This window comes from Rhamphochromis longiceps, linkage group LG15, assembly GCF_057381845.1.
Source record: "Rhamphochromis longiceps isolate RC_006_pf linkage group LG15, R_longiceps_female_GT1.1, whole genome shotgun sequence".
NCBI classification, from domain to species: domain Eukaryota; kingdom Metazoa; phylum Chordata; class Actinopteri; order Cichliformes; family Cichlidae; genus Rhamphochromis; species Rhamphochromis longiceps.
The window spans coordinates 17,262,532-17,275,469 of NC_140571.1; the positions used below are offsets into that span (position 1 = coordinate 17,262,532).

Here is a 12,938-nt window from a genome sequence, read left to right on the forward strand (position 1 = left end):
GGGAAAAAAAATCAGTTATTTAAATTTACAAACTTAATCCAATGCAGAGTGGTTGAGTTTTTAATCTAAAGTGCTCCTCTGTCTTTATTCAGAATCTTAGCTGTAACTCAGTCTATGGAATATATATGAACACAGTTAGACCAATGCAGCTACAACTTAAAAATCAGAGAAAAATGAGCAGACTGCATTGTCTTACCATCACAAAAATCATCTGTTGAGGTGACAGAAAGCAGGCTGTGCTGGTCGCTGCTGTCAGAGTCTCTACGGAGAGGTAGGGGACCTGCGCATGCACCCCCAGGGTGCTCTGTAATCCATGATGATGAAGAGGAGGAAGAGGGAGCCTGGTGAACCAACACCGTCTCTGCATGACGGCGGGAGGAGAAGGATGAAGAGGAGGTGGATGGGAGACAGAAGTCTAAGTCTCTGTGGTGGCGGGTTCTCCTGGAGCTTTGACCTCCTGTGGCTCCCTGAGGAAGCCCCTCAGAGAGCACAATAGGAACTCTAGACTCTGGAGGGACTGGAGGCGGCGGTGAAGAAGGAGGAGGAAGAGAACCGGAAGGGCCACATGGTCCACTGCTTCCATATACTGCCTCTTCATAGGAGGGCAGGGTCACCTGTACACCCTCCACCATGATGGAGCTGGCTTGGCCCGACACACCCTGCTCCCTCCTGATAAACAGACATGAAGAAAGAATGAAAAGTGTGAACCAGGTGAATCACCAAACCAAGTCCATGTTCAAGCTGAAACCACAGCTGGTTAGTTACGCAGATGGCAGTAACTCATAACATAGGTTATGTTTCATTACTAAGGAATTCAAGAAATGCTAACCTGCGCAACTAGTCAAACATAAACCTTTTATGATTCGAGCCAACCAAAACGTCTGAATGATGGGTGTGTCACAGAAAGATTGTGTTCATTTATGGCACAAAGGTTAAGCTTCCGAAAGTTTCCATGTAAGACTGATATGATATATATATTTTCAACAAACAAAACACAAACAGAGCCACACAGAGGCTGAAAAGTCTTTACCGGGCTGTAAAATGTGACTAAATCTAAAGCCTGATGTCATTTCAAGTAATCACACTTTACTGGCCAATTTTATTGATGTTTTCGGAGGAGCAACTTCCCTGAAACCAGCTTTACAATGGAGTCCATTAAGAAGAGATGAGCAACTATGTTTTGCAACAAGGATATGAACACAATTTATTCAATTGTCTTAGAAAATACCCTCTAAAATGTTACATAAGGTCCTGAAATTTATGAAACCACAACTAAAAATGCCTTCAGTCGATTGAGAAACTACACGACTGCGTAGAAGCGGCGTTTTTGTTATCAGCAACATATCCAACTAATTTTTTATCGTGAAGTATTTGCTGGTGTGAGACTGCAGCAAAGTTTATGTGTCTTACCTGTTGTGATGAATAGACTTGAGCTTTGGTTGTACAAGAACAAACAGCACCACTAAAAGCAGGACGAATGCCACAGAGCCGGCTGTGATTATCACAATAGACAGAGCAGGTGTACCCAGTGGAGAACTCGGTTCCTTCTCTGAGAGGACAAAACAAGACGTAGAGGAAGTGAGAATGTGATCTGCTGATTTTAACATATCTGCAACTGGTTATGCATGCTCATGAAGAGAGCTATAACAGCTAACAGAGATTAGCTGAGATGGCAGACCTTCTGTGAGTCGGCAGCTAATCTGCATGGGACGGTCCCACTCGCCATTCCGACAGGTGAGGAACTTGTACTCTCCCTTCAGAGCGTAACCCTCGGCGCAGAAGTACTCGATGACGGTGCCTTCAATCAGAGGGCTGCAGTGAGTCGGATGACAACGGTAGCCCCCGTTTTCTGGTTGGGTAGGGAGTGAACATACTGGAGAGAGAGAGACAGGCAATAGAGATTTTATGTTTGTTGTTGAAAATGTGTTCACTGTTATTTACTACATGTGTACTTATTTAATTCCTTTGGCTTGAGTTCTCAGAATTAAGCTAAATTTTCTAAAGAGGTCTGACACTTCAGATCTGGTACAGCCATGTCTCTTATGAGCACGTGATCAATGTTAGAAGTAATAAAAGTCGCCTTATAGGGAAGACATTAAGAGTAAATAAACTATAAAATACAAATATGTATGACAGCAATACAAATATCCATACACATCCTCCCAGCCCTGCCTACATAAGTGCATACGCAATATTAAAAAATAATTTGCGCGTTTTATCAGCATAAAGAAAAGTGCCTTTCTTATGTGCAAAATCAGCTAAAAATGTGGATTTTGACCACAAAATTGACAGTACGCTACTTGAAGTCGCATTAAAAACACTAAATTGCATTGCTTGTCTGCTTTATCACAGGTATATTTGCATGTTTGAAGCTTATTTACCATTGTTTTTGATGCAGCGTAGCAGTTGTTGGGACCAGGTTCCAGAAGTGGTACACACGATGGATCTGGATCCAGACTCGGCAATGTATCCAGACTCGCAGCCATACACTAACACAGTGCCAGGTGGGAAAGAGCCCCGGTTGGATTCAGTCTGGTTCAGCAGGTATCCGTGCTGCACACCAGGTGGGTGCTGACAACCTGAAGATACAAAAACAAGTCAAAGAAATAATTATTAGTGGGCTGCTTAAGTTGTCAGTGGAGAACCTCTTCTGAGCAAGACGTAAACAGGATCTGAGAACTCTTCCCCTCACTTACTTAGGGAACTGCCAGCTGCAGGCCAGCATCCAATTTGGGATCTTGATCCATATAAAGCGATTATAAATTATGTAACTAAATGAAGCTGAAACTCCTTCTGGAAATGATGTACATCTTAAGGATCAATTCATGTAGAATTTTCCAATTTATAGGGCTTACAAGGAAACAGGAAGTGTTTGACTGAGAAGTTGCTGGGTTATCTGAAGAATAATTTACCATTATTGTGCCAAATTTATGAATTAAACAGTTTGTGTTCTGTCCGACTCCATCAAAGTTTAACAGGGACCCATTTTCCGTTGACTAAAATTTTAGTGGTAGATTAATGCTGCTGGAATATAGTGCTGTCCTTTCATTACTCTGACATAAACTGCATCTTGGTCTCCCCTGCAGGCGACTGCCACAGGGTCAAACAACTTTTCAGAGGGAGCCTCTGTCAAATTGACAGGTTGAGCTTATAATTAAAGCTCTGTGGTATTGTTACTTGAAACTAGGCTGCTTTTACAACAGCAAGAGAGAAGCACTGTATCAACATGACAAGTTAGGTGGAGACAGCCGTGCTGTGCATCTTAGAGAATACCTCAAGAGCCTACAGTGGATTAAAATGTCACAAGGAGCTTCATACAGATCTAATTTCTCTTGATTATTTGCTGTTCATTAAACCGTTTTCAGCCCACGCTAACATTGGTTCTATCTGTCTGGCAGAGAGACAGAGTCTTTAGCGAGGCTCATTTGCTCCGTGCTAATGACAGACTTGAAGCTCTAAGCCAGCCAATAAACACAAGATGAGTCAGAAGACCTAAAGTTAATCGAGCTTTGATCCACCTTCCTGTGCTCCATATATCACACATACATACTGCAATGACACGGCAACTGCTCTTTGCGTCTTGTGCGTGTTAGAGTGAATTTGTGCTGCACTCCCACTGCCATGTTAATACATGCAGGCAACAAGAGCTGGTACTGGCGAGAGCAGAGCCTGTAAATCCAGCCGATCTGACATCAACATTGCAACACCTGTGTAAATTGAGACAGCAGGAGACTGACTTTGCTTTCGGTATGACTGAAAAAAGATATGCGGATCATACACATACATTTTTATTACCACCCATGTGACCCATTTGGAGGGAGGTCGGGTATTTTTCCAATAAACACTTAAACCCCTTTGGGCAATAATGTATAAATTAATTTTGTCATAATAAGTGAAGGATTTTTTTTTGTCTTTTAATCCGTACATCATATTTGTCTGATTTATTGATTTGAATTATACACTGTGTTGTGGCTTTTTTTTACTAACAAGTAAAATTAAACACTCAACACAAAAACATTAATAATGCCATCAGCGCTAATGACCATATGGCTCATTATTTAATCCCTGGTCTGAGTACTTATAAAATCATATTAGCCAAGGTCTAATGCAGTGCTTTATCACTTGCTTGACATAAACAAACACACCAACACCACAAACAGGCACTTTGTCTTGCCTCTTGTGTGTGTGTGTGTGTATAGAGATTGAAAGAGAGACTATTTCCACAGCAGTGCCTCGAACATCCTGTAATCTCCGTAGAGAAATGCCGCTCTAAGCTGGCAGCACAAGATTAAATGCAAACACTCTAAATGTGCGAGTGCCTACTCATACACAACAAACATGCGCACGCGCACACACACACACACACACACACACACACACACACACACACACACACACACACAAAGTCAACACCCAGAAACAAGGCACACCCTGAGCTCGTGGGTGTGTGTGTTTGGGTGTTTTGAGCAGAACAAAACATGCAGTTACCATAACATTATTGTATGTATATTCTAAAATTATAAGTACAGTTTTAGATATAAAATTGAAGATAATGAGGTTGACATTAAACCCTCTTTACTTTCAAATCATCTAATTTTATCAGCAGAAGCTAGCAATTATTTTTCATTATGGCTTAAGCTCAAGATAACATTGTTATTATCTTGAATAACTAACTATTTAGAACATAGCACCCTGAAAAATGCTGATTAAAGTTTCCCAAAAGGACAGATGATATCACCAGATTAGCAGCTGCACCCTGTCAAGTCTCCAAAAGTCAAAGATGATGTAAGACAAAGAAACACACAAATGTTTCACATTTGGTTTTACTGAAACATCTCATTTGGTTTTAATATAATTGCTCCTACATTCATTTTCTTGATTGCTTAGTTTTTTAATCAAATACTAATTATGCTCTAGTTAGCTTCTATAGTACACAGATTTAATACAGAACACACATCTCAAAATGTAATTAGATGATCCATCCTGAATCTCAAGTTCAAAAACATGATTACAGCAGCTACCTAAATTAAAATCTACAATCCAAACAGACACAAACATGTTGGCTTTGATAGGCAGGATCTGTAAAGAGATATTTAAAGAGCTGCCTTAATGTACTGAAAGAGATTACCAGTAATAATCAGACCCTAACAATGAGCTGGAGTTTCCTTACAAGAAATGCCAAGCTTTGTGTGTTAAAGTAGTATCAAGTGTTCACACTCACACACAGTCACGCTTTCTCCTACACATACAAACACTGTCTGCACTTATTTCAGGATGCCATTTGACACCATGACTCGGTCCCTGAACTGCTTGTGGGTGATTAAAGGACCTCTGAGTAAAGGATGGTAGTAACGGAGGTGGTAAGGTGATGAATTAATGACCCTGGGCTGAAAGGCAGCAGGGAACAAAAAAAAGGCCTGAGGGGGCATTTTGGGGCAACAGCCTTTAGCCACTGTTTTGATCTTTTGTGGTGCACTGCAAGGTAGTCAATAGCAGTGCAGAAGACAGATCAGTGGTAATTGCATTCATCCTTTTGTTCTTTTGAATGTTTTCTTATCTGCAGGACTGCTTCAGATACAAATGCATCTGAATATGCATCTGCATATTAATGTAAGTTGAGTTAATGCTATTCTTCAACAAAGACAGATTTAAAAAAAAAGATGCACAATGCCAATACCTTAAACCTATTACAACAAAGGCTTCCTCTGTTCTCTCTCTTTATTCTATAGTAATGAGTTCAGACTGCATACTGTATTTAAATGTGCTGCTTGATAAAAAATAATGAGCCGAAAAACACAGAAGAGACCAGAGAATGAGTTTAATCTGGCTTTATCTCAAATCATGTATAATACTTGTGAGTGAAGAATGAGAGGCTCGCTCTTCTTGTAACTTTAAGCACATACACTTTTGTTTATGTTGTTGGTAAGTCAACAAGGCTCCTGCATGATCATGGTGTTAGCTGACAGGGCAGTAAGAAACTGTTCCAATGACAGGCTTAGATTGTTCAGGTCACACAGTTTACTGAAGTCAGGCCAGTCTGAATGAACCCCGTAGGCAATGAAATGCATGGCAATGTGGGAACTTCTGCTCCATTAAGAAGCCCAGCAAACTAAGTGCTTTCAGTCAAGGCAGGAAAAACCTGAACTGCATATGAGCTCTGTGAGAGTTCCATTATTGGAGTTTTCATTTGCATCTGCTACACCAAGACTAGCATTCACAAAGAAAATCAGTGACAAGCCTTTGCTTGTCACGACAGAAACAGCCCAGAATATTTTTACAAACTGCAGAGGAACACAGTGTGGTTCCCTGTACTATTGTAAGGATGATTTAAACAGCATCAGATACCTCTATTATCTACCCAGATTGAACAACACAAGTAAGAATTTGTGGAAAAGACTGTAAATGTATCTTTTTTTCAATATGTCAGCTTTGGTCTCAGGAAGGTTCTCGTATAAAGCTTAAGACAAAACTATTAAAACGGTGCTATGAAATTACTTAGCTGTTCAAGTGATAATAAAAGTAATTCTGTGTTGCATTATAGTGCTAACATGGACTCAGGTATGGGTAAAATACACATGCACACACACGCACTTTTTCCCTTACTGGATCCTTTGGGAATAGAGAAACTCAAATGGATGACAGCTTAAAAAGTGAAAATGATGAAAAAGATCTGGAAAATAAAGAAACGTCAAAAGGAAGTGGAGCAGTGAAGAAATTTGACTTAAACCCATACCCTCATGGGACTGTACTTGTCAAAACTAGTTTGAGCCTACCTGAGGGTCAAATATATAATTATATTCAACTGCAAAAAGAGCACAGATGGGGAAAAGAAGTACTTCTGAAAATTACCAAAGAAGATAGAGGTGACGTTTAGAAGCGGTAAAGAAAATAACGAGAAGCAGTAAAATCATAAAATACTGACAGGAATATGCACTCATCATGAGATAAACAGAACAGGAGGAGAAGGGAGGAAGAGCGAGAGAAGGAAGAGCGCAGAAATACGTCATTACCGTGGAACATGATGGCTCTGAGCAATCACAATCCACAATGAGACATGTTGCGGCAGGTAAGTGTCAACTAACAGTCATAAGTGTGAGGGAGAGGCTCTGCACTACAGCAATGGGGAGATGAGTCTTCAGTTCATACCACACCATGGATCGGACAAGCAAAAACGGATAGAGGCTGTTAAAGGAAAGAATAAACACTCGTTTGGTGCCCAGAGATGGTGCAGTGGTAAAGATAATGTATAACCTTGCTGTTTCCCCCTTTTCCATCAGCCTCTCAGCCTAAATTGAATACTAGCTTTGAAAGCACACACTAGGAAAAATGATTAAAGCACTAAGCAATGCCAGAGTGGATTTCAGCACACCACGTTTTGTGCTTATGAAGAAGGGAATGAGTCACAGTTAAACACAAGCTGTTCTCTCGCTGGTCTGATGTTAAGAGTTTGCTCAAGAGAGCAGGTTTTTGAGAAATGTCGAAAAACAACAATGACTAAAGGAGAGTCACAAGTGCCTTGTAAAAGCCAGTGGAAGGAACAAGTGTAAAAAGCACACTTATAGAATTTCAAAAAAAAATAATACATTTGTACAAATACATTTGTGTTTAAGGATGTGGCCAACAGATTATCCCCTACTTGCCTTCATTATCCACTGAAGACCCCAGCAGTATTATGCTCCAACATTTACCATATTGAGTTAAATAAAACAAACATGTGAAAAGGTTAAAATATTAGAATAAATCTAAGAACGCAGTTGTAAGCTGACGAAAGAGCTTAGTTGCTAAAAGGTTGGGGAAACATTTGGGAGGACTGGGCCCACACAGGGCACCCATGAGGCTGAATGCTAATCCCAACATTCAGCGCCTTAAGGCTATGCTCTAGGAGACTAAGACCACGGGGGGCGTTAATATCGCCTGCCTTGCTCTAAAGTGTCGGACGGGCTGTGAATATCTCCCTTTTCCCATCTGTTACTGATGGTAGTCAGTCTGCTAAGAGCTGGAGGGGGCGGGGAATGGATTGAGGAAAACAGAAGTGGGAAAAAGGGTTTGAGCCCTCTTTGCCCCAGCAAATTAAATTTCTAATTATCCTCCATTACAAGCTGGGTGTGCTCTAAAGCAAATCAGATACTGATGACTTCTGTAGCCAACTGTCTGGTTGTTCTATGCAACAATGGGCCATAAAAGAGGGTGTGTTTTCCAGTGGGCATGTTTAAGTGTGTCAGGGAGCGAGGGAATTTGTGTGCATGGATATATGCTATGGGGAGGGGGGGGGGGGGGGGGGGGGGTGCATTGGATTAAGCTCAAAACCGAGGGGATGATGATGCTCTCTTTGGCTGTGTAAATATGTTTTTGTTCATTTTTCGGCCTCCCTCCAAGTCCTCTGTTGTTGTTGTTTCTGACGACGTTGCTGTCATTTTTGGGATGGGTGTTTTTTTGTTTTTTGCCACGTTCCCCTGTCTCTCCTGCTAATCCGTGGGATTTTTAGCCAAGCTGTTGTTATTAGAGTACAGTACAGTACACCAGAGCCTGTGTTGAGGGTAGCATTGGAAAGAATTAGTGGTCTCGCCAACTCATTTCTACCATTGGTAAAATCTGTTATGATTCATTTTAAATATCCAAAAAGAATAAAAAATTGACAGTGTGGTCATTGTGAAAGGTCTACCAAAAGTAAAAATATTACTAAAATGATTACTGACAGAAAACTGGTCAGTAAAAGTTTTGACTTTACCAAATTTGGTATTTGTAAAAGATTTTTCCTGGTTTATAATGGACCTCATAAACATGACTGGTCTGCACATAATTACATCAATTGGTCTAGGGTGCCTTACGCAACAGAAGTCTGTGTATTTTCCTGGCATTTTTGGCCATTTGCTAATCAAATGTATTCCATGCTTTAGTAAATTAAACTCCACTTAAAAAGGTCAAAAACTTTTCAGCGTCTTGGTTATTTTCATCTGGTGGGAGGATAACACATCTTTAGTGGTTTCCACATGTTGGGAAAAACCCTATTATTGTGAAGTCATGACAGTGAAAGCATTTCATAATTTGGTCATGTACGCACGAAACTAGAAGTTATTAGATGAGTCATTGCTTCTGCATAATGTGACACAACATCCTATGTGTAATACTTATTCTTTCACACACATTCAAGCAAAGCAGAGAGACATCTCACACAGTATACAGTGACACAACGAGTACGCCGACCTAGGTGGGTGATATGTAACATCCGATGCTTGTTATGTGAGCGACAGATAATAGCAGTGTCCTGTTGTACTAAAAACCCTGATACACTGAAACACACAGTCCTACTCAAATCATACTCCACTTAGAATATGTAAAGGCTGGGCTTAAAGAGAAAGAAAGAGCACAAAAAATGAAAAAGAAAAAATATTGGAAATGAAACTAAAGAAAAAAATATTTAAAAAAAAAACAGTGAACTTCTATTACTGTAGCATTGGAATAAATTTCAAACACAGCTGAAATCTAAAAGCATGAAACACATTTTTTAAGGTGCTGCTGATCAATGTCCTGAGCTTTAACTGGAAGATGGAAGAACATAAGAAAGGAGGGAGGTGGAGGATGAAGAAAAGGGAGGTGATGTTGCCTTTATACAATAGCCTGAGTACTCACAAATACAAGCAGTCTACTCACTATGTAAGCAGAGGTTGCAGGTATATCACAAGGTGTCTTGCACATACATTTTATCCCTGTGGTGAGAGCTGTCCAAGCTAACATTTGTCCAGAACTAGATCAGTTTTCCTCGCCTCAAAGGCTTTGATTGTGTTTATAGTAACGAGCGTTGCTATTTATTTGTATTTATTTATTTATTGTCATTGTCAAGAACAATGAAATTGCGTTTGGGGCTTCCATACAACCCAAAAAAAAGAAGAAAATAATAAATACCCCTTAAAACCCAAGTGTACATATTTAACCCAGTGTGACTCCAATGCAATAAGACAATCCTTAGCAATAATGTTCGTAGAAATTCATTAAGCTATTGTTAGCTCGAGAAAACTGTGAGTTGCAGCGCTGTCTATTTGTTTCCCTCTGAAGAGACTCCAGCTCCACTATAATCAACGACAGCATCATCTTCACTACTTCTGTTATCAACCTTATTGTCGATAAAAACTAAAGCTACTTTGGCTGAATCTCATAACACACGCGCACGTCTATTTTTAGCTGGTGGCCAATCCTAAGTTGGATAAGGGGTTGGATGTGTAAATATCAATCAGAATCTGAATTTTTACTCCCTATGTATAAACACAGCTTCCCCCGACCCCCATCCCCTGATCCAGCATCAGTCAGGCTATACTTGTTTTTCTCCAAGGCCAACCACTATTGGTTATCTACACTGCTGCCAAAGCCAACGTTGTCATTTGTAGGGTAAACAGGAAACTTGCCAGAAAACATGAGTCAAACAGCTGCCAGCCTCCAAAGGAGCATTTTGCAGAAAACTTAGCCATCCAGTCGCCACTTATCTTCCTGCAGCTGCACCCCAGAGCAACTAACCCACGCTGCATCGCCTCTAAGCAGGTAGAGGCATCCTCCCCCTCCCCCTCCACACCCATTACCCCCCTGCTGTTGCAATGCATTTAGCAAGCCACGTGTGCTGCCAATACATCCCATTGTTCCTGCTCATTGAGGGATGGGGCACAGTGACAGATTTAAGCAGCGTGCCTCTGAATAGGGCAACAGACAACTTTGCATCTAAAGGGTTAAATATGCATGAGAGGCCAAGGCGACTAAGGGTAAGGGCAAGGGGGAGTACCCCTATTGTGTGACCTCAACATACAGACACACACTCACTCTCAGCCTCCATGTAACAGATGGGAGGATGTTAGAGGAGGCGAATAGTGAGCTCCCCCTTCGCTCTGCTGTTACCCTCATTGCTGAGGACAGCTGGGAGGCAGACATTCCTTCTTCTCAGCTTTCAGAGGAAAACAAAAGAGTGTGTGGGACCCCTTCTACATACACGTGCATGTGTTCAGGCACACACACACACACACACACACACACACACACACAACCCCCCCCCCCCCCAACCAAAGCAGTGTCAGTGCAACTGTGGGTTGATCATATTTCAACAGTGTGAGCTTAACAGCCTGAAGAGGTATGAATGCTGAGCCTGGAACATTTGTTGAAGGTGAAAGTCAGGGTGAAATCACCAACCCTGCTCACCAGAGCTGGCATGCTGGTGTTTTAATAGTAGCAGAGCCACTGCTGAGAGCAGTGTACGAGATATAATAGCAAAGAAATGTTATATAAAACTCGTGCTCGTGACATAAGCTCAATCTGCAGCTGGCTGCTCTTTTCTGGCCAACTCATCCTTTCAGTCCTGCGTGAGCTGTTTCATTAACAGGTTCACTGCAAAAGCACAGGACACAAGTTTATTACAGACAACACACTGGCTAGAGCTAGAGATGTCCAACATATGGCCAAAGGGTTCAGTGTATTCCACTGAACAGCTTTGTAATCTGAGACATACTGACAAAACTGCACTTATTTTTATTAAGAGATTTCAGGGTGTTTTGTGAATGAATGGCTCATTAAATCTCAGTGGTTTCACAAGTAACTTATACATCTTTTCAATGAAAGGAAGGGATTTTTTAATGCACTCATTTTACTTGTCTGGCTCCTCTGAGATCAAATTGCACCGTGTTGACCCATGAACTGAAATGAGTTTGACACCTCTGGGCTAGAGGGAAAGCACGAATAAATGGAGCAGTCGTACTGCAGAGCACTGGAAGACTTAGCAAGAACAATAAATGTTTACTTCTGTTATGTCAACATCGGGTAATACAGGATTATGGTATCCTATACCTGTCAAAAAGAGAAAGGCAGGGAATACAGAAACAATGTTACCCACACTCAGACAATGCAGTCACTGTTGCAGCCTCGCTTTTACCACCAACGTAATGAAGTCCAACTGGACGAAGACAGAGCAACTGCTTGAGCAAGTCACCGAGAGGGTGGACAAATGGCATCAAGCATGAGTGTGTGTCACCTCTTAACACTTGCAGCCTGCTCTGCTGATAGAAGTGGTATGCTGTTTCTTGTCCATGTGTGCCTCACATTTTTTGTAACAGTTGGCCCATATACTTAACATACTTAGCTGACAATACACCGTTTCATGTTTCTTCAGCATAAAACCTTAAACTGTTACCAAACACTCTTAATAACAAGCTAAGAACGTCAAAGGATGTCTGTGGCAAATCTAAGAAGAAACACTGCAAGTCTGTTTACTCTGCTGTAACGATCAGTTAATTTTCTCATAAGGTTTCCCGGGGAACAATCCAGACACTTTCCGATAGACTATTTACTGTAAAGCCTGATCCATTTATACCCTTTGTTTGTTCTGTGTATAGCAGAGGCAACCTTATCTCCTAATCAGAGATACAACTGTTACAAAGAAACAGCAGCTAGCACTTTAAATTCACATATTAGCAAGCAATGAATTGTGTTCAGTATGTCAGAGGCTAACTATTTCAGAAACTGCATACACACCAGGGGCAATATAAACTTGATAATGACATCTCCACTTACTGTCAGTCCTACTGAATAGAGTAATAAAGCAAAGATGTTCCTGCCTGTATTCAACACAGACAAAAATGATTCACGACCAAAAAATTCCAGGCTCGTATGAAACAGCGATAAATACAAAATGATTCCAGTCTCGTCTTTAGTTTTAAATTGATTTCTTTGGCCAAACATCCCTGATGGAAAACACTGAATATAAAATGATGTATTTCTAAGAATATAGAAACATAATAGCTTGAAAAAAGGGTAAAAACAAAACAACAGAGTTTCAAGCGAGAAACGCAGGTTGATTTTATTATTAGTAAGTGGTCCAGAAAGAGAAGGAGAGATAACTATTGTATCATCATAAGGCAATTACAAAGTACAGTTTATACTGCTGGGTAGACCTAAAACATAGCCAT

General features: G+C 40.8%; 1 protein-coding gene across 1 annotated transcript in view; it reads right to left on the reverse strand.

Moving 5' to 3' along the window:
* susd6 (sushi domain containing 6) overlaps window positions 1–12,938 on the reverse strand; it is a 31,472-nt gene that overhangs the window by 2,672 nt on the left and 15,862 nt on the right. The window contains exons 3-6 of the mRNA XM_085383407.1: window positions 2,382–2,579; window positions 1,679–1,873; window positions 1,411–1,549; window positions 197–669 (exon numbers count right to left, since the gene is read on the reverse strand). Coding sequence (XP_085239533.1) covers window positions 197–669; window positions 1,411–1,549; window positions 1,679–1,873; window positions 2,382–2,579 — 1,005 coding nt within the window. The remainder of the gene's footprint in view (window positions 1–196; window positions 670–1,410; window positions 1,550–1,678; window positions 1,874–2,381; window positions 2,580–12,938) is intronic.